At 39.7% G+C, this 22,459-nt stretch overlaps 1 protein-coding gene across 4 annotated transcripts; it reads left to right on the top strand.

Moving 5' to 3' along the window:
• Positions 1-1,023: 1,023 nt before the first annotated feature.
• LOC135419100 (protein zyg-11 homolog B) lies at positions 1,024-22,135 on the top strand. Of its 4 annotated transcripts, none has more exons than XM_064665210.1 (15): positions 1,208-1,323; positions 3,460-3,581; positions 6,761-6,926; positions 9,299-10,053; positions 12,642-12,782; positions 13,992-14,168; positions 14,327-14,391; positions 15,001-15,100; positions 15,182-15,232; positions 15,866-16,027; positions 16,135-16,182; positions 16,793-16,990; positions 17,084-17,136; positions 17,753-17,850; positions 20,112-22,135. In XM_064665210.1, the coding sequence occupies exons 2-15, from the start codon at positions 3,549-3,551 to the stop codon at positions 20,300-20,302; spliced, it is 2,238 nt and encodes a 745-aa protein (XP_064521280.1). In that variant the 5' UTR covers positions 1,208-1,323; positions 3,460-3,548; the 3' UTR covers positions 20,303-22,135. The 4 variants fall into 4 exon arrangements, with proteins under 4 accessions (XP_064521277.1, XP_064521281.1, XP_064521280.1 ...); XM_064665208.1 differs by lacking the exon at positions 1,208-1,323 and adding an exon at positions 1,731-2,113; XM_064665207.1 differs by lacking the exon at positions 3,460-3,581 and having other exon boundaries at positions 1,024-1,323.
• The last annotated feature ends 324 nt before the right edge of the window (positions 22,136-22,459 follow it).

Raw genomic sequence — 22,459 nt, 5'->3', positions numbered from 1 at the left:
AAGATAGTTTCTATCATAAATCCATACGGAATGAGAAAGAGAAGGTGACATCTGTACAGAAGTTGGGAGTGAATCAGTGAATTTGTTATATAGGTATCAAAAGAACAGCCTGGAAGTTTGTAAAGGCATTAGGAAGTGGATGAAACTCATAATGGACCAAGAATAATAAGACCAGCTCCTTCCTAATCTAAGCTAATTTCTGTGTTCATAATAATATAAATTATTTCTTCTAAGGAGATTAGATTTTTAAGATAAATTCAAAACATGAAGACTCTTAATTCTGTTCTTGTCAGATCCAGAGTACATAATTTATTTTCTCTACATCAACACCCTAATCTAAAGAATTGGGACTATAATTGACCCTTGTTATGTAGTCCTTAAACAGGCAGAACTGTGCTTCATAGTATTTGTAGAATATTTTGTCAGCTTGTAATGACAGAAATGTAAGTATTTTAGCAATTATACCTTAATATGTATTTATGTGTCTTGCTGGTTTACAAACAACAGTTATCCAAAGCTTCTGTATGTAGAATCAGCATTTCTTCAAGAGTAAACTCTATAAATTCATTTTATTTGGTCGGGGTACTTGTATTACTCTTTACTTTGTATTCTGAAACAAAAAATAACTCTATTCCCTTTACAAGCAATACATTGTAGTACGTATTAGTTGGGAGACAGGTTTTCCTCACTACTACTATATCTGAATCCTTAAATTACTTTGTTTGTAATAGTTTATTCCTTATGGCAAAGGTCCTCTCCAAAGTAAATGGCAAAAGCGACTGTAGTGGTGCAGGCTACTATTCATATTACCAGAATAAACTAGTTCGTTCAGGAAACACTTAAATTTCAGAGGCTTGTGAGCACGAAGCAAGAAGTGACGCCGGTTCATGGCTGTGAGAGGTCCAGACACAGGGAGCTGCAGCTCACCTGCTCCAGCCCGGGCACTCCTGGTGCCTCAGTGTTCCCGAAACCTGGCTCCAAACCCAGAGCAACCAGGCGGCAGGAAGGTTCCCCGCACACAAGTAACCAGCGAGGCCGATGGGTTTTGCTGAGCAATGGCCCCTTCTCCTCACACTTCGAGCCCTGGAGAAGCTCCGCTCTCCCGGCACCCCACAAAGCTGTGCCGGCGCAGCCCCTTTAAGGGAGGCGGGCTTGGCGTCGCGTCCCGGCCGGCTCAGGCACATTCACTTCCAGGTCGGGGAGGTAAACACCGGGGGAGGGAGGGAGGAGAGAAGAGAAAAAAAAAAAAAAAAGGAAAGAGCAGGAGCCCAGCGTCGGGACCGGCTGGCTGGGCGCTCGCCGGCGGCACCCAGCGCCGCGATGGTGAGGGGGCGATGAGGGGCTGACGGTGGCGGGCAGGGAGGGAAGGAGGGAGGGAGGCAAGGAGGTAGGGAGGCAGGAGGTAGGGAAAGAGGAAAAGAGGTGGGGAGGCTGCTCGTCCGCAGCCTCGGGGTGCCGGACCCGGCGGAGGGAGCAGAGGTGACCCGGGGGGAAGGGGCTGCCATGGCGGCGGCGCTGAGGGGCTGAGGCGAGCCGGGGGGACCCCTTGCCGTCCCTCACGCCGGCACCGCGAGCCGGGCCGGGGCAGCCCCGCCGTTGTGTAACCGCGGCGCCGCCACCCGTTATGTAAAAGGGCGGTCGGACCCGGCGGACGGGAGGGAGGTCCCAGCCCTGCCCGGTGCGCCCCGGTGTCCCCGCGGCGCCGTGAGCGCGGGGATGGCCGGGCCGGGCTCGCCGCCCTGACCGCCCCTCACGGCGGAGCGCGGGCAGGGCCCCTCGGCGTGAGGGCACCGCTGCCCGGCCCGGCCTCTGTGCCTCCTCCAGCCCTCCGACAGCACCTCGGGAATTGCTTTGTCCAGACAGGAGGAAGCGTGGGCCTTGCTGGGCTCTTCCAGCTCGGAGCTGCCAAAGGAACAGCCTTTCCCTGCTCCAGACAGGCCGGAGCAGAACATATGGGAGCTGTTCGAGTTGCTTCTCTGCTCCAGACATGAGTGTGCATATTTACTTCTAAAGGACTAGCAGGACCTTCCTGGGCGATCTGGTCTCATCCTTTGTCGTTAAAAGCCTAATTTCGGGCAATCCCCTAATAAATTTATTTATCGTTATTTTTAAAGTAGGTACTTTTTGTGCCTGCTGTTCTAATCAGTGAACTAGGGCAGAACTTAATTGTTTAACTATGTACTGACTGTTTTAATGCACCTTTGTTGCTGTGCTGGCACTGTGCTTCTCCTTAATGACTTTTTCCCCTCTTATAGTTTGTATTCACTGTGGTGTATTTATAGGCAGCATTCGTATCTCTCACCTTTTGATCTGCTAGGCTAAGGAAAGCTGGGTTTATTTCCTATTCCCAACATGCTTTTTTCCCCCCAGAGCATTCTAGGAGCTGTTATGTTTAAACTCGAATGATTCAGGTATCACTTAACCCAGATAGCCCCGTGAGATACTCAAGTGTCTTGAAAATGATCTAATCCTTCCCTGTTGTTTTTGATGCTTCTCCTGACACCTTCTTTGGCTGCTTCGTGTTTTCTTGTGTTTCAGCAAACCACTCAGGTTCTTCTCTCCAGTCATTTCTAACTGAACTTGTATTTGAAGTTCTTCATACTAATCTTGAAATACATGGCCTTATTATGTCGTTCTGATGTGGCAGTATTTAATTTTAGACCTCTCGTGATCTCTGCTGACTTTGTATCACTAGCAACTTCAATTGCACTTGTTGTGCCAGAATGGTTTATGTTAAATTTGAGTTTTGAGCATAATCCTTCCTTGAGTCTGGTTAACAAATTGCCTGCATCTGTTTTATTTCATTTAATTCAATTTAAATAGGATAATCATAAAGCTTTCTTAGTAACATAAATCATGGAGCTGTTTATTTTTCACTGCCTTTCCTTTATTAGCACTCAGAAGAACTTTGATGGCTGTTGCCTGAGTTGCTATTTCTTAATCATTTTAAGAATGCTCATTTTAAGAAAGTAAGTAAAATTTTGGGACTGTGGAGAGGTGGAAAAGAGAAACATGATACATCCAACACCAAAGGCTGAGGCTCTAAATTATCTCTTATTTCCCTGCTAATATTTTGAGAGAAGGAACTGCCACAAACATATCAGAGACCTTACACGTTTGAGGTTTGCCATACTGAGTTGGGTGTAAAAATCGGGGAGTGCATCATAAACATGGTACTGCTAGAGCTGCAATTGCTGTTTCTCTTCCAGTGTTATTGCTGAGGGGGAAAAAGAACCAACCAAAACAAAAAACTACTTATAAAAAGAAAAACCCCTTTGGTTTGTAATGAGTCTGGCACACAGAGCCATTAGGAACTGCATCTTTCAGGCTGGAGTCAGAAGGATCACAACACATATAGTGAAAAAGGCCCACACAACAGTGGAATTTACTTTTTTTGAAAAGTTAGATTGTAATTACTGACAGAAAACGTCAGTTAAACCTGTTTCTTATTTTTTTTAGGTACTGTATAAGCAGGTGCTTGCTTGGTGGTGCTTCCCCAAAGGAACAGGATTTTGTTTTGACACACTCAGCCAGTTAATCTAGGCATAATGTTGGGCTTAAGATTCTCTAATTTATCCCAGGTACTCTAATATGTCCCCTCAAGCTCTTTTGTCCTCTTTAACTGCATTTTGAAATATATGTTGAATATATTTTAGTGGTACTTAGTCGATTCAAGGGGTTTTGAGGAGAAAGTGTTGAAGGATAATGTTCTTTGTGAAAACCTTTCCAGCTGCCCTGGTGTGAGCTCAAAGCTGAGCTGGTAACATCACGTTGAAGTGGGTTTTGCATTTCAGTTCCCCAGGATTGGATTACTGTCAAAGGCCAGTAGCCAGGCAGTTTACTGTCCCCCTGGACACTTTTGGTTTGCCTTGGTTATATTAAGCACTTAAAATGTTTTTTTTGTTTTTTTTGTAATAATTTTAATAAGCCTTAAAAAGCCCATTTTGTTCTCCTTTTTGTGCTATTCCATAAGCTAGCTGGATTTGGATGTGTCACATTACTCCTACAATATATGTTTTAGCTAATGAAGGCACCCAGGCTTGCATAATTTTGTGTTTTGTGGAATTTAATTTTATATTTGTTTCCTGCCTACTTAATTAATATCATAGGATGAAAGAAGCTGTGAGTTTTAATGAAAGTATCAGAAAATTAAGAGGACTATGAAAAAGTAAAATAGCATAATGAAAGTTCTACTCAAATACCGCTGGATTCTTTATTAAATTTAAAAAAATATTAAATTTAAATGCTATGCTGTGGTTGACACACATTTATGGTCTCTCATTAGAGTATTAGAACCAGAATGTGAAGTGAGCTGAAAACAAATGGCAGGTTTGTTTTCAAGCTGACATTAAAAAGCACAGCTAAAGGAAGGAACCACTTAAATTCTGACCTTCTGAGAGCCTAAATACAACTTTAACTGGGCAATATTCTCTTTAGGTAAAGAGAAGCTGAGCCACCAGCTCACATAAAATGTTTACAGGCTGAGTTCAAGCTGCAATTGCAGTAGCAAACAGTCTAGGAAATTGTTTTTATGGTGCTTGTCAAAGTACTTTATTAGATACAGATAAAAACATTGTACCTCTGCCCAGGTTACCTCAGGAGCCTTTGTTGGGGCTGTTTCTTCAACCTTTGGGCAGCAATTTGAAGAAACATTACAAATGACTCCTACAACTGGGACAAGTGGAGTTAATAAAAATGGTACTATGTTGTTTGCAAGGGTAATTGATCCCTCCTTCTGGGGTTTGTTCCTTTATTGTCTGGAGATGCCCTGTATGAACTTCTAAAGTGATTATATAAAAATCCAAACATTATTTTTAAGTGACAGATTGGCCACTTAGAGGTACTGGTTGAAAAAAATAGTTTTCTGAGTCATCTGCTAGTGGCCTATCTGCAGGGCTAAAAATTCTCTTTGGAGTTTGCTCACTGATAGATAAAAGTGTTTCAGCTTTTCTGGCAGAAACGGTGGAACGGTGCCAGAAGGAATGAGGAGAGCCAGGGTTCTGGGTTTGTCACATCTGAGCATCCAAGTAGAAATACAAGAGCTGATGGGAGACGAGGATGTCTTTGCTTTAGTGGGAATGATTTTCATGTACCTCTGAGTAAGGATTCTGATTTTGGTTTGAATCGTCAGCTGTCATACCAATCCTGGGTGTATGTATGGATTTCAAGTTAAAAAGAACATTTTCCCATTTCCTTTAAAAATGTACTTTTAATAACCAGTTGGCTTTTTTTCTCTTTAGAAGTATCTCAGGTGTTGTTGCACATTACAAAGAAACAGAAGGCATTCACAGTTCCAAATTTTGTCCTTCCTTTCCTTACCAACTTAGGATTGGAGGCAGCCAGAAGTGCTGTTTTCTGGTAATGTGAGCAAGCTGCATCACAAAGGAACTCCTGTTTCTGTAACAAAAAAATGTAATAATTAAGCTTAAAAAAATTTAAATACCTAGCAAAATTGAGACAAAGGAGTTGGAAGTTGAATGTCAAAAGCTGCAGAAAGAGCTTACATTTGAATAATTAGTTCCCAAGCCTGTACTTAAGTCTTCAGGAGCTATTAAATTGCAGTCTCTCATTGTTGTCAATAAATGATTCATTAAAGATAAGTTCCATTCCATCTTTGCTCTAATGTGGTACCTCCCAGTCTTCAAATATGTGCACCTTATCTTGGAAGACCTATCTCTGTAAACTTATTTATATTTCTTCTAGGTAACCTTTTATATATTTCTGTACTTCTGTGATGAGCATATTAGGCAAATGAAGCAAGAGAAGTTAAATGAGCTGGGAAAGAAAGGTGACATTATCCAGAACTTTCAGTATAAAAGGGAAGCTCCAATTTTTGCTGCAGATGAGATCTGGCACCGGTTGATGCTGTTATTTTCAATATTGTCTGGGGGAGTATGTACCAGTCACTCGGCCTCCTTTTGTGTGGTGCTGGGGATGATTCACAGTGCTGCAAGTCACTCTTTATGTTGATTAATCTGTGTGCCTGAAAACAGTGGGTTATTATTAGACATGGAATAGAAAAACCTTTTGAGACTTTCATGTATCAGTGTACAACCTCAAACTCTGAAGGAGAAGGTCAGGTTTATATTCTGCCTTGTCCTTTGTACCCAAGGTTTTGCTAGAGGTGATTTCCAGGCACAGTGTGAAAAGGAGGAACAGAACTACTGTAATAGATATTACTTTATTGCTGCGCAAAATTTGGAATTAAACCAGTTCTTTTTGAGTTTCCTTTTTTGATCTGAAGCTCTAGCTGCCCTTTTCAGTATGAAAAATGGCTCTTATATGTAGGAAATTTATCTGCAATATATGAAATTTATCTGCATTTCTAATGTAGGTTGGTAGTAGGCTTCTAATATGGGTTGACTTAAATGAGAGATTAAAGGAAATAACTTAAATCCAGGAGTAAAATTTGATTTTAAAATCTTCTTTTAGTCTGCCTCGAATGATAAATTTCCAGTAGACTTAATAAATTAGAATTATTTTTCAGCAATTACTTTTCTTCCCGTGGGGACACAGGCAGGGTTCAAGCCCAGCAGACCTGACTGGATGTGGTTCTGGGATGACTGGAGAAGGAGGCTCCCAGCAGTTGGGCCAGTTGTTTATTGTGTGACCTGCCTTTGCCTGGCTCTGTTGGACACATCTCCTTTTGTAATATTTACCAGACACAAAAAAGAACATTGTAGAGTAATGGGAGATTCATAGACAAGACAGAACGATTTGACTAAATCTCCTTTGTTCCATTGTGTTTTGTGTATGACAGGAGGAAGCTTCTCCTTATTCTTTACTTGATATCTGCTTGAATTTCCTGACTGCCAACCTAGAGAAGTTCTGCACAGAAAGGCAAGATGGGACACTGTGCTTGCAGGAGCCAGGGATGTTTCCTCAAGAAGTGGCTGATCGACTGCTGCAGACGATGGCATTTCATGGTAAAAACAGTTATTTGTGGGGCAGCAGTGAAAATATTCTACTGGAATGTGACACTGCAGTTCTGGTGTATTTTCTAGTAGAATCTGCTGTTGCAGCTGTTTAAACTGTGTTCATTAATCTCTTAATAGAGAATTTTTGTTATTTTTTGGTTTTCCACAGTTTCAGCAGATAGTTCTAAATAGGTCCTTTGTCTTGCCTTTATGATTTTGATGTTCCTTTAATTGAACATTCTTTAATCTTCTTTAGTCACTTCAGAAAAAAACCAAATATTTGATTCTACTACTTCTCACAACACTCAAATATTCCAGTATCTCTCACAGAGCAATGCAATTTTCTTTGCTGTGTGCCCTTATGATTAAACTAGAAAATAACCTTGTGATTTTTAAAAATAGTTTCTCATCTCTTTGGTCACTTTTATTGAAGTGGAATTGTTTACTCAAAAGCAGACAGTGTCAAGAGTGGTATAAGCACCTTGTGGTGTTCTAACACGTGGTGTACTGGCCTGTCATGTTCCCTGTGAGCACACCTCTGAGGAGAGAGCTGCCCTTGTTCGCTTACTTTAGGCATGGTAAAGGAAAATTTGTGCCAATAAAGCTTCTTACTATGAAAAATTGAATGTGTAGATTACACTAGAGAAGAGGCAGGAGGACCCGTTCCTGGAGATCCTGGAGACTTTTGGTAAAAGATGAGACATGACACTACAAAAATTCCTGTACACACATCAAGTACCCTATCCTATAGATGCAGATTTGATTGGGTCTTACTGTGCAAATACTGGTGTTCTGGTCAGAAACAACAGAAGGAATGGTCCTAAAAAAAGACAAGCTCAAAAAAAAATTAATCCTTAATATACTTTGCTTTCTGATAAGTAATTCTTTAGAGTAGTCCCAAGAAATCAGATTCAAGAAAACCGAATTACCAGAAACTTATTACCAATGAGGAAGACAGTTCCAGATACCAAAATGTCACAAACACACAGAGGGCAGGATGGAAAAACGTGCATGGCAGGATGAACAGGTCAAGGCTGAGGAGGGCCAGTGAGAGAGCCTCAATCCTTAGATGAAAAGATGAGCAAAAATGGAGAAGTAATTTGGTGATGCTTGAACCAAACTATTATTATATTTATTGCTTTTACTTTTTCTGCTTGGTACCAGTTGTTTCACCCCGTGTTTTTGCTTTGCCAGCAAAAGAGGAATGCCCTGACTACTATGTCAGAAATGCCCAAACAGTTTGCTCTTTAGAAAGGTCTGCAAATCTTAACATTAATTTGACTTTTCACAGAGGCAATTACTAGCTCATGACTTAAATCCAGACTGTAGTGGCAGTGATGTTATTTTTCATATATAATGCATTTTTATTTTGCTTTCCATGTTAAATATGTGTGAAGATAGGAGGTTAAAGACCAGGAGTGCTGACATGTATAACCCTGTAGAGTGAAACCAGAAGGACATGTTCTTCCTACTCCTTTTGTGTGCAGGGTTGTGCAACTGTACTCTTCTAGTGGCTTTTTATAAAGCAGTAAACCTGCTGTTGATAAGATACCATGGTATATTCAGTGCATTTTGGGTAGTTCCATGCAGGGAACTCAATGTATTGTTTCAGTTAGGATGTTGTCTGCATGTTGCAAGAAAAGGCTCCTTATGCATTCTCCTTTCTACAGAGTAAAAAGATAATAATTTCAAAAAAGGATTGTTGCATCTTCCTTTTTACATCTCTGTCTTTGTCTCCTTCTCACCCTTTCCTTGCCCTCCTCTTTCTCCTCTTTGAATCACTTCTTAGGTTTCTTTCTCACATTCAGCTCGTTTCTGAGCAACACTCCTACCTTCTTCCTGAGGGATATATAGAACTTGATTAGCTTAATTTAGTGTATTGATCCTACTTATGAATTCAGTCAAATGCTAAATTATTCAGTTAAAGCAAGATGAGATCAGGTCATTGATAGGTGGTGAAATCTTGAGGTTAATAGACCTATGGCCAGGGAAGAATTATACTCAGAAATTTTGAAATTCTGTTTTTAGCACAACTTCTAAGAAGTTCAAGGAGAAAATCCAAAAGATGCAGGCAGCAGTGGGATTGTTTTTGAATCATATCCATGTTTTATTTATTGCATGTTCCATGTTCTAAACCAAACAGGTAATGTGTACATACTACTCCTTAATGTATCTATCCTATTCTTAAACCTGGAATTTTCCAAAAGTGAGGTCATAATCTTAAAAATGGAATCTCAAATACAAGATTTTTGGGATCAGTGGCGTAATGATCCAAGATAATCTCCCTCGTAACTAATTTTCTTTGCTAACCCTTTGGCTTCTTAAAATAACAGTGGTGTTCTGTAACACTGGAGCCAAACACTGATGCTGTTTTCCAACAGGGCTTCTGAACGATGGCACTGTGGGGATCTTCCGAGGGACCCAGATGCGTTTGAAACGGGCTTGTATCCGGAAAGCCAAGATCTCGGCCGTGGCCTTCCGGAAAGCGTTCTGCCATCACAAGCTGGTGGAGCTGGATGCCACGGGGGTGAACGCAGACATAACAATCACAGACATTATAAGTGGACTGGGCAGCAACAAATGGATCCAGCAGAACCTGCAATGCCTTGTGCTGAACTCACTGACTCTTTCCCTGGAAGACCCGTACGAGAGGTGTTTCAGCCAGCTCTCCGGGCTGCGCGCGTTGAGCATCACCAACGTGCTGTTCTACAACGAGGACTTGGCAGATGTCGCGTCGCTCCCGAGGCTGGAAAGCCTGGATATATCCAACACCTCCGTCACTGACATCACAGCACTCCTCACCTGCAAGGACCGGCTCAAGTCTTTGACCATGCACCACCTGAAATGCTTGAAAATGACCACGACCCAGATCCTGGACGTTATTAGAGAACTGAAATACCTGAACCACCTCGATATCTCCGATGACAAACAGTTCACATCGGACATAGCCCTTCGTTTGCTGGAACAGAAGGATATCCTGCCCAACCTCGTGTCATTGGACATTTCTGGCAGAAAACACGTGACAGACAAAGCTGTGGAAGCGTTCATCCAGCAGAGACCCACCATGCAGTTTGTGGGACTGCTTGCCACCGACGCCGGCTACTCGGAATTCCTGACAGGAGAAGGGAACCTAAAGGTTAAGTGGGGGAATTAATTTCACTGAAAAATTGTGATGTACAGGAAAAATAGAACTAATCATGTGTAACAAATGTATGTGGGTGTTTCAGGAGGAGACTGTAGGTTCACTTTTTTAACTGTTAATTGTAATTACTGACTTTATGTCAAATTCCTACTTAATTCTGACACAAACTGCTAAATTTGCGTAATACTATTATTGGAAGAAGTACCTGTTTTCTTTTCAGTGATCCTGATTTAACATACCTAAGAGAGCTGAACTTTGTCTAGTCTGAAGTCATTTAGTGGAATAATATTCTCTGGATTCCAGCACAGTGTCTCTCATAACTCAGAGTGTGTAAGAGGTGGAGGTACAATTTGCATAAGCTTTGAGCAGTTCATGTTTAACACAGCAGATGTTATTCAGTTATTCAGTAAAACTGAATAACTCAGCTGCTCTGACCACCACCACTATTTCCTGTTACAATATTTCTACCCACCTTGAAAGGTCTTTTGGTGATGAACATGTAAGAAGCAATTACTTAGGATGAACAGCTTCCTCTTCTTGAACAAATCCTAAATTCCTTAGTCCCTTAGGGTGAGACAGTGTTTGCTGAAGTGCATTTATTTATCTTTTAGTGCCAGGCAACAAGACATCATTCCCTGTTCTGTAGAATATGGATGCACTTATTGGAGAATGAGCCTGTCCTGTCCCTACTATGAAGGGGTCAGAATTAATGAAGAAAGAAAGAGATGTTTTAAGCAAGTCAGTGGTATATCATCTTTAACTCTGAGTTTTGTTTGCTGCTGTGCCATGAGGATGGAAACTGCAGAGGGAATGAGGAAGAGTGCATAATGTGTCCATAGTTTAGTCTGTCTCCTGTGCAAGCTGTGTTTTGCACTTCAGTTTTAAAATTCAGAATGCTCTTGTTATAGGCAAGTGGAACAACAGCTACACAATTTAATTTTTTTTCCCCTGAAACTTCTGAAATTTGTTACTGGTTGGGTCACTTGAGTACTTAGTTGTCACAGTGAGAGCAAAGTGTATGAATGTTGAAATGGCTGGTCAGAGAAAGCAAGTTCCCCTTTGGTGTGATGGTGTACAGCATCAGGAAATTATACCTCATGTTTGTTATAAATAGTTCAGTGTAATCCTCCTGTTTAAAATACATGCTTCAGAGAATTGTCTGTGCTGTGAAAACACAGGAAAGGAGAAGGTTCTAGTAATGTGAAAATCCCAATGGACTTTGGCAGTGTAGTTAACAAAAAGCAGTTTGCATTTCATTTTTCTTTTTTTAAGACATAGTTGTCAAGAAGAGACTGTAGGCTGTGATTGTTTTTATTTCCTTTTTTCCTTTTTTTTTTTTTGGTGACCTAAATTCATTAGTAACTCTACTGAAATATTCAACTGCTTAGTCTAGATACTGCTAAAGAATAAACAGGACACAGCACTCATGGAAACAGCAGAGGTAAAATATTACTGCCTTTACTGCAGTCCAGTGAAATTTGATTATGAACACCAGGCAGATATTATAGTTAAGAACATGAAGCCAAATGGAAATACTTCATGTAGGGTATAATTGGCTGCAGAACATGTCAGTAAATATGATTGCCCTGTTCTAATCAGTAGAGAATATAAAACAAAATCCAAGATGTTTTCAGTTCTCTCTAGGCTGTAATATATTTCTGATCTCACAAGTTTAAAAAAATATGTCTCTATTCAATACAGGATGTACAGAATGTATGTGACACTTTAATCTATGAACATTTGCTTTCCTGTGTGTGATGTGTTAAGGAAAACAAGTTCTTTATGCTGCCCTAGGAATTTTAAAAAACAGTGATTGCAGCAAAGATTCATTAAATAGTAGGACTGAGGAACAAACCATCCACAGTTATACAACTTACAGTTATAATATACAGTTATAAATAGTTAAATAGTTAAATAGAGAATATAGCAGACTGGGCAGTGAAAAAAGTTGCAGCCAGTTGCTGATTTAATATTCTGAACTTAAAGCTCATGTTAGTCAACAGCTCAGCTTCTAATGCAGTCTTTGCCAACTTAGTTCGTTGTTTGGTTTTCACATGTACTTCAAGTCTGGTTTTAAGAATTACTTCTTTTGCAGGGAGCATGACTTAGTTCTCTAATATGGTGCTGGAAAGCCTTTGCTACAGATACAGTTTATAAGAAACTTGATGCAGATAAGGAATGGATTTTTTTTTTTTTTTATTTTTGCTGGAACTAGAACCAGGGCGAAAAAATTACAGCTAAAACACCATCAGTTTATCAGCTGCAGTGACAGAGCATTCAGTCACAAACAGTGCTTGTAGGCATTTGGGGCATCATACACAGCTTTTGGTAGGTGTGAAGTGCTACTTTTACTTAATGGTTCCATACAGTTCTGCTTAAAGACATGACTGAGGCCTAATTTTGGCTTACAACGTGACTTCTTTATGGAGAAAGTTTGCAGATTGTATAGTTCTGGATTATCCGAAGTTAAAGCAATCCAAAATATCGTACCCTTTGAAACTGCAGCTTTGTACTTCTTGCCAACAAAGTTTTTAAAGTAAAATGATGGCATCTTGAACTAAAGATTATTTCTGTGCTCACAGGTGTCAGGAGAAGCAAATGAAACCCAGATTTCTGAAGCACTGAAGCGTTACAGTGAACGGGCCTTCTTTGTGAGAGAAGCGCTTTTTCATTTATTCAGCCTGACACACGTCATGGAAAAAACAAAGCCTGAAATTTTAAAGGTAAAATAGTATAGTTTTGATGATTGTCCTGCATTGTTTCTTAAACTGAGCTCACCCTCGGATTCTTGGTATAAATTATTTTATAGGCTTTTACATTTTTGGTTGTGTTTGTTGAGATTAAAATTGTAATGTTAGATAAAAATTAAAGAACTCTTTAAACAGTGGTGATGTAGAAGACACCCTGTGGCATTTTATGTTAGGTAAAGTGGATCTAGGCTAATGTATAGTATCTAAATTAATTTTTTCACATAACTTTTAATATGATATGAAGTTTTCTTTATATGCTGAATTCTGTCAGTAGAACATAATTGGATCAAATCAAAGGTCTGTCTTGTCTCATTCACCAGACAGAACTGTGCCTCCCGCTGATGCTCATAAACAGTAATAATAAGTAATAATAAGTGACAGTTTTCTCTACTGTCACCTTCCAGTATGACAGCAAGTGAGTAAATATCGTTGGTGTTCTATATTGGGCTCTATTTTGGAGCCTAGAAACTTCCTTAGACATCCATTCTAGGCATTGGCTTTCCATGTCTGGAACACCAGAAATGGTTAATTTTTGCTGTGGCAAAAAGAGGTATCAGTAGGACACATGATTTTTGTTTTTCCTGTCCTCTTTGGTGTTGAACAGGTGGCCTTGAACTTGCTGGCCTCAATATCAAAAAGACTTTGTCCATAAATAATCAACAAGAAAAGTATTCCTAGGTGGGATCACAGTCAACATACCTAGCCAAAAACAATTCAGGAAGGAGCTGCAAGTAATCTGTTCTGACCTAGCAGCTGAGGATGTGATTTGAAATTGCTCATCACCAAACAAGCCACCACATTGTTACCATTGCACTGCAGAGATTCTATCCTACCTCATTCACCTCTGAAAGGGTTTGGTGATTTCAGCCCAGGGTGTAAAGCAAACCCTGGATCTTTCTAGGAATTTTTTCCATTCCATGCAGCCTCTCTTTTGAGAGCTTGCTGCAAGCTGTGCAAAAGGACTTGGAGCACTAGAAGTTGTCAGCTTTGAATCACTGAACAGAAGGAAATGTTCTTCCTGAGAATTTAAATCCCACCAGATGGATTTCTCACTGAAGTGACAGGGAGGCAAAAATTGGGTGCTGGGAGTCAGTGCTGTGGCCTCGAGCAGCAGCAGGTTGTTCCTGGGAGCTGTGTGCAAATGTGTAAGTAACTAAGGTGGGCAAAACTCTTGTATTTCAGCTGGTGGTGATTGGGATGAGGAATCACCCCCTGAACTTGCCCGTGCAGTTGGCAGCCAGTGCCTGTGTGTTTAACCTGACCAAGCAGGACTTGGCAGCGGGAATGCCCGTGCGGCTCCTGGCCGACGTCACTCACTTGCTCCTGAAGGCCATGGAGCACTTCCCAAACCATCAACAGGTAAAAGACAAAATTCCTTTGTTTCCTGTAGGATTCTCTGTCTCGTGGATCTTAACAAAAGGCTCATGACCTCATGGAAATATGTTTATTGATTCATAGTAAGAAAATATTCTGAAATATGTATGTTTCTGATGAAGGAATTCTGTTTCATTTCTCAGCTGCAAAAGAATTGCCTTCTTTCACTATGCAGTGACAGAATCCTTCAGGATGTTCCATTTAACAGGCAAGTTTTATGTGTTGGTTAAAATTATGTTAAATGTAGGATTGCAGAATATTTTTCTTTGTCTGTTCCTTCGGAAGCTTTGTTTCTAGTCTCAGTTTTGGTCAGCTTAAATCATTCCATTGTGCTGAATTTACCTGGCCTATGTTATTTTAGGCCTGTGGACCCAAACATATACCATTGAATATAGGTCTGAAAAAATCCTTTGGTATACAGGTATTTTTTACTTCAACTGGATGGGTCTGTCACTGATGGCATATAACAGAAGTCAGGATTTTTCTGGGCATTTCTGTGGGAAATGCTTTTTTTAGTCATTTTTCTACTTAAATATTTTGTCCAGATGCTTTCAAGTGTGTTGACCTGATGTTTCAGAAGATTGTGCCAAATTTTTCCTCCTTCTTTGAAAGCAATTCCTCTATACTTTAATATATAATTAGAAATAAGAGAGGCTAAGCAAACAGCTCAAAGCTGGCAGAGGCTCATGGAATACCTGCAATTTGACTGTATTTCTACTTTTTTTGGTATGGGGCATACTTCTTCCAGTTTCTGTTGTCTATGCACATCTTTCTTTTACTAAGACTTCTGAAAATTAATTCTATTTTTAACTTCCAGGTTTGAAGCAGCCAAACTTGTTATGCAGTGGCTGTGTAATCATGAAGATCAAAACATGCAAAGGATGGCTGTAGCCATAATTTCCATTCTTGCTGCAAAGGTATGAAATTTAAGCTTTGAGATGATAGGATAGTATTTCTAGAGTCTAAAAAATTGTTGATATGGTTTTGTTTGTTTACAGCTTTCAACAGAGCAAACAGCTCAACTTGGGGCAGAACTCTTCATTGTTAGGGTAAGTCAGATATTTCCCTGACATCCCATCCTCTCCAGCTATTCCTGCTACCAGTATTCCTGAGATACAAAGTAAACATAAGGAGATAATCTGTTCTTAGAGTTCTAACTTGTGTTCTTGTGAAAGTTCTTTAGAAGGGAAAAGCCTAGAGATTTTGTTAGAGGTGATGGCAGAGCCAGTGGCAAGGAGATGTATTAGCACAGGTGAAAAGGAACTAATGTGGAAAAACTTGACACAATTAATACAAAGTGAAACAGCAAGACTTCTCTTGATTTGAAATCCGTTGTGTCAGGTGAAATATGCTCAGAGGGAGAATATTTGAAGCAAATGCTTCGTGCAGTCAATGTTTGTGTGGGGTGCAGAGTTCTGTGGGTGGCTTTGTGCCATCCGTAGTGGTGCTACACATGTAATTACTGTGAAAACAAAGGAATTCCTTTAGAAGGCAAACATGTGCAGAGGGGAAAATTTAATAGCTGTTTTATTTTGTATAGTTTGACCCTAAACACGTAGATCTTTACTCTGCATGTGAATGCCAGCTGTGGATTACCCTGGTTGGTGCAGAAGAAGCAGAGGAGCCAGTATGTATTTCAGTACGCAGTCATAACTGGGATTTTTTGATTTTTATTTTTCCAGCAACTTCTACAAATAGTTAAACAGAAAACAAATCAGAATCTTGTAGATACCACCCTCAAGTTCACACTGAGTGCACTTTGGAACCTCACTGATGAATCTCCAACAACATGTCGGCACTTTATTGAAAATCAAGGGCTAGAACTTTTCATGAGAGTCTTAGAGGTGAGGAGTGCAGTGGTGGTGGTGGATTGACAACACAGTGTTCTAATTAATATGATTTCAATAATAACATAAATGATTACCTGTCGTTTGTCTCTTTTTTTCTACAGTCTTTTCCATCTGAATCATCCATCCAACAGAAAGTTCTTGGACTTCTGGTGAGATGAAAAAGAAAAATCTGAAATACATACTTCTAAATATTAATTTTGAAAGGGTTTTTTTAACCCTATGTTAATCTGAAAAATTCCCTTATATTTTTATGTTCTTCTTTATTTTTTATAGTGTGTATTATTCACAACTGACACATTTTTGGACTGTTTTATGCATTCTTCAAAAGTTTTATTGAAATTTGATGTTTACAGTAAATAAAAGGAGCTTATAAGAAAGTACAGTGAGTGAGGCTTCATGTGAGTCCAAATGCAAAAAGTAGATTGATAGTGGGATTCAAAATTGTGCACTGCTGAAGTTTCCTGAAATTGTTTTTTAGAATGTTAAAATCAGCCTTTAATTTAGTGTAATCTGCATGTTAATGGCCTAAAATTATTTTATGAGAAAACCTGTTTGTTTTAAGACGTATTCCTGCATTAGGCTGGAAAAATTTTCAAAAGCAAAAGTAGTATTTTGGCATGTGGTGGTCACTTGGATGTATGAAGATCTCACCCGGGTGTTTATATATGTTTACTGACACAATGTAGCTGAAGTTTATGTTTGTCTCCTCACACTATATTCTTTTTGTTGATATTCTCTTTTTTTTTTTTCCCCTTCCAGAACAACATAGCTGAAGTTAAAGAACTCCATTCTGAATTGATGTGGAAGGACTTTATAGACCACATCAGTAAATTGTTGCACAGTGTGGAGGTGGAAGTCAGCTACTTTGCAGCAGGGATTATTGCTCACTTGATATCTCGGGGAGAGCAGGCCTGGACATTGAGTCGCAGCCAGAGGACATCTCTCCTTGAGCAGCTGGTACAGAAATGATGGTGAATTTTGTCATACTCTCTTAGATTTTTTTCAATGTTTGTATTTAACAGTCAGTGTTCTCGGTTCTGTGTTTTGCAGCATTCTGCCATTTTGAATTGGCCAACCCCAGAATGTGAGATGGTGGCTTACAGGTAACTACTGTCTTGATCTAGAGTTTGGAAAATAAACTCAACTAGTTTTAAAACTTGTTCCCAAAGCAGAGTGAGCTGCCAGTCAGACATGGTTTCATCCAGTGGAAAAACACCTATTGGCTAAAAATATGCAGTGGGCTAATTTTCCCTTTGTGACCAAAGAAGGTTAAAGACTCCTGTAAAATAAAAATATGCTGCTTTTCTGTTAAAGGTATTCAGCTGCAGGCCTAAAAAACTTAGACACAAAGATTAACTAGTAGGGTTATCTTGGCTCACACCAGATCAGCGCTCTCTGTCCTAGGTAAGAAACTTAAGGCCAAAAAGTACAATTAGATAATTGCTGGAGATCTAATACTTACATTTTCCACTGCTTTTACTCCTATTTTTAAGGAGCAGGAGGCATCCAGATCTTATGGTAAACACATAACATATCCACTATATCTGATTTTTGCTAATAACTGCCTTCAACTAGAGTTTTAGATGCAGCAGGCCAGTGTCTTAATCAGTGTCTCTCCCAGTTAACCTATAGCTGAATGAGCAGACAACATGTCACCTCTGAAGTAATGATATCTAATAGCAAAGCAAGTAGCTGTTTCTCTGCTCTTTGTTTTAATAGGTCTTTCAATCCGTTTTTTCCACTACTTGGCTGTTTCATGACACCTGGTGTCCAGTTATGGGCAGTGTGGGCCATGCAGCACGTCTGCAGCAAAAATCGTATGTATTGAGATCATATTACCCTTCAAATTCTTATTTCTTAACATATTCATTAGCATGAAGTGGGAAAAAATAAGAATTCCTCAGATATTCACTCCTAATCCTCTAGAGAAGATATATTTGGGCCTTGACTAAATGGGGCAGAAAAAGAAAGTAGTAAAAGTTCCTTACATCCTTTTTATTTACTAGAATTTTACTGTTAGGTGCCTAATATTTATTCCAAAATGTGGATGTATTAAGATTAACTACATTTTTTGCTTGCACAGGTGTTTTTATTCAGAAATGTAACTATTAGTAATGGGCAACAGATTTCTTTTAAGTTAAGAACAATGACCATAGCAGGTGTCAGTGTCTCACTGTGGGAGCAGAAATGCTGGGTAATCCTACCCTAATCGCCTTTTGCAGTAACTTGCTGGGACAGAAAGGTCAGTTCCTTAATCCTTCCTTCCCATCTACAAAATGGGAACACCAATGTCTAGTTTGTAAAATGATTTGAGAGCATTTGATAAAAGTGTTGGGAAAGGAAATAAATCTCCCAACCATATCTAAATGTAAGAGTGGACAAACGTTCCTGGCTTTTAATGCTGGGTTTTTTGGTTGGTTTTTTGATTTAAATTTTTGACATGAATGTGTGTATATAAAGCAGCTTTCCTCTAAAGTATTAAAAGTGTTTTCTGTGCCAGTTTTTAATCTTCTTGACAGCAATATATCTAGGCTTGTTTATCGCTGTCGCATAAATCACTATTTCTGCAGTGATAAGGCATCTATTCAGGACCAACCAATAAGATGGCAAAATATATAACTGCACGCAGAATACTGTTTGCTGCTCTTTATAGAGCTCATAAATATAATGAGCTACTGTTCCCAGGGTGCTGCCCAGAAATCTGAGAGGGCTCTTCATGTTGAAGTAGGACTGTTCTGACAGAGCTGTTTTACTGGTCAGACTCTGGATAACAGATTTTGATGAAGACCCTGTCATTTCTCTCTGTCCTTTAGTCCTGTTAACTTGGTACTGTCCTATTTGTTCTATTTATTTGTAGCGTTTCTTTTGTGCTGCCCTAACCTCTGAGCTTTCAACATGCCACAGGGGTTTGTAGTTCCTGAAGTTTAGTTCTGATGGTAATTGATGCCAGAAGCTTCTGCACAAAGTTGCAGAGAAACCAAACATTTGGTAGCAAATGTAATAACCTACTCTGAGGGAAAATGTGTTTAATTCTGAAATATGTAGATTTATTTTGGGGGAAAATCTTCAGCTGTTGGTGCTTGGCTCCAAGGAGGCTTTTTCTCCTGGAGAGGAGATGCATTTTATTTTGACCCACTCTTAGAGATGAGGCTGGAAAGTAATGGAATTAATTTCTTTTTTAATTTTTTTCTTGTTTATTTTTTCTCCTTTTGCTGTTTGCCTGTATCATATTCCCCTCAATGAGCTAACTTCACTAAAATATTAGTAACACTGCAGTAAATGTGATCCCCAGTGAAATGCTGAACGTCAGCACTTAACTCTGGTGTTGCATCATGGAGCTGAATGGGGAAGTTGGGCCTGGCTGAGGCCTGTGGATTGCATTACAGTCATCCTGACCTTTCCATAACAACCCCTGGAGCCTGCACATTACATTCACCACGCAGCTCTTTTTATAGTTCTTCCCTGCTCTCAGTGACACCAGAGCTGCTGGAGGTGCAATTTCAACTTTTTGAAATCAACGGTGAAAATGGAAGAAACCCTGGAAAGGCATTTGTAGCAACCTGTTGCTAGTTAAAGGCCACCATCAATACTATTTGGCAAAGTGTATTTGAAGGAACTAGTTAGTATTCATTCCACAAGCCTGTACAAATGGTGTGGTATATCTGAGACCATTTTTTGGTACCTGTTCTGTACTGAGGTTTTTGGCAAAGGTACTACTTTTACCTGGATACTCATAGACACTATAGTACTTCTTATTCCCATTTCTTATAGTTTGTATGTGTGCACTTAAAATGCCTGCAGAGGAGGTGGGGGAAAGAGAGAATCCTGTGCACATTACAGGGCACTTTCCAGTCAGTTGAGACAGGCTTGGTAACAGACCCCATTACAATCTGAGTCCTGTCCAAGTAACTCTTGTGTTGTCATTTGCTTAAGTACCAGTGCACTTCTGTGGACACTTTAGGGAGTGTCCTAAATGTTGCCTGGAGACAAAAATGGATTTGAATCAGTGTTTACAGTATCTGCTACCTTTACCCTAGATAATTCTGGTTTTAATTCCCTTTCTATAATCTCATTACAGCTGCCAGATACTGCAGCATGTTAATTGAAGAAGGTGGTTTACAGCATTTGTACAACATCAAGGAAAACGTCCAGACTGATCCCCATGTCCAAAGGATTGCCATTGCCATCCTGGACAGTTTAGAAAAACACATTATGCGTCACGGGAGACCCCCACCGTGTAGGAAACAGCAACAGAGCAAACCAAACTGAAAGCTGCAGGTAGAGGAGTGTAAAGTATTGTCTCTGTAATAATCCCTTCTGATGTGTGTGTAGTTGGAGTAATTTGTAATATATTGGTCACCATTAAAGTGATTTGCCAGTAACTGTGGTACCCAAAACCATGTGTGGAAACCTTTGCTGAACGTCAGCTTTGATGGCAACCACGTGTGTGACTTGTCAAGGGTCAGGCTTGAGCTGGTCATAAGGTGGGGTTAGTGCTGCCTACCAGGAGATGGGACTTGTACAGATCAATATGCACATCTGAAAACAAGACTTGAAGGAATATCCTGTTTTGTGACTCCTGGGAGAAAAAGTTATTCCATCCCTGTGATTGCTCTTCATAACACTGTTCACCAGTTTGGTGTTTGAATAGAACTGTGTGTGGTTGTGAGATCCAACACTCCTACAGACTAAACCACAAGTCCGTGCATGCAGGTTACAGTGAGACTTGTAACTAAGGCGACCAAAATGTCCATTGTCTCATAACCCTTCTGGACACAAATGAGGGCTTCAGCTTCCTTTTCCTTTTGCCTGCAAGCCATGTTCTTTTGTTTTCCTTACTGCTGGAACAATGCCTTTTTGCAGTTCATTTCTCCAGAGTCCTCCCTGCTCTTAGCAAGGTGGGGACCACATCATCTTCAGGGAAAGGGGAAACCCACTCAAGTAAAGCAGTAGAAACAGGACTAAAATGAAACAGTACTAAAAGGATGAACTAAGTTTGAGATTTTAAACTTTATAACAAGAAGGGAGTTTTGTTCTTGTGTGACTACTTTTAGTTGTGTGTGATACCTTTTGTTTTTAGAATACTTGGGAATAGGGAAAGGAGAAGGCTCATTAGAGCAAAATACTGACTTGACTTCATCATGAAGGGGGATTGCATGTACTCATCAGAGGCCCAGGATATTTGGTCACCTTATTTATAAGAGACTAATGATTGCTCTCGTTTTCTGTAAATATTCAGTCAGTATTGTGCAGTGAATTATATTTCCAAGTCATGGCAGTGAGTGTAAAATACACCCAGTGTTCTATGTAAACCCTGTGTCAATGGCATTGTTTTGTGGAGTTTGAAATTTTACATGAAGATGCTAATTGTAACAACTTGTTCCTTTCTTGGTTACCTATGGGTTACAAATGATGTGTCCAATGAAACATATTGCACAGCATACAGATGCCTGATACAATGCAAGTGATGGAAGCAAACTGCATGTCCATTCAAATTCAATTTAATTTCAGGTATTGTTTTTGTTTATCTGCTTAGTCTCTGTATTTCCATGGCCACTGATTGATATTCAGAGCTACTTCTGTAAATACTTGGGAACTGAGTTTAAAAAGAAAACTTAGGTTTGGTAGCTCATGAGCAGGGATGGCTCCTTCATGATGACCATATTTTACTATTTTTAACTCCTTCCTTCTCCCAGCTCCCATCCTTCAAATAAAAATATCACCTCTAATCTTCAATAACATTGTGTATTTCAGCAACTTCAAAAGGTGCTCATCCAGTAATTTAATCAGTGTTTTCTCATTGTTTTTTTGTACAAAAGTATAATTTGGCTATAATTTCATGTGTGTATCTGGCTATGTACAGTTTTCTCAATTCAGACAGAAATTCAACTGGCTGTAGCTTTGAATTATGAAGGTGGTTTAAAAATTAAAAACAGCCTACAAGCTTTTACCCCCCACCCTTCTGAGATGTCTGCTATGGGATTTGTATAGAGTTTCCATTACATGAAGTGGAACACAAAACTTGTCAAAATTGGTGTTAATAGAATAAATATAAATCAATTGCTATAAGATTTTAAAATAAAGCTGACAACTCTCCTTACAGTACTGTTTTTTCCTAATAATAGGAGAACTTGCTGAAAAGCATCTTAACTAAAACTGTGCAGAAAAAAAAGTACTACTCCCTGCAGCACAAAATGCAGGTGATAATGGCATCAGGCCACAGGTCTGGAAGATGTGTCACTTCATGAAGTTCTGCAACCAGCAAGCAGAGAGATTCTGAATGATTTTTCATACCCTTTTTCTTTTGCTCCCACAGACTTCAGGCAAACTGTGAGCAGAATTCTTTCAAGCTGAAAAATATAAATTACTACAAGGTATTAATCCACTAATTTACTTGTATGTGCCACTTACAGAAAGGTCTCTTCA

Source organism: Pseudopipra pipra, chromosome 9 (genome assembly GCF_036250125.1).
Source record: "Pseudopipra pipra isolate bDixPip1 chromosome 9, bDixPip1.hap1, whole genome shotgun sequence".
NCBI lineage: Eukaryota > Metazoa > Chordata > Aves > Passeriformes > Pipridae > Pseudopipra > Pseudopipra pipra.
This window is presented reverse-complemented; position numbering and strand designations above follow the sequence as displayed.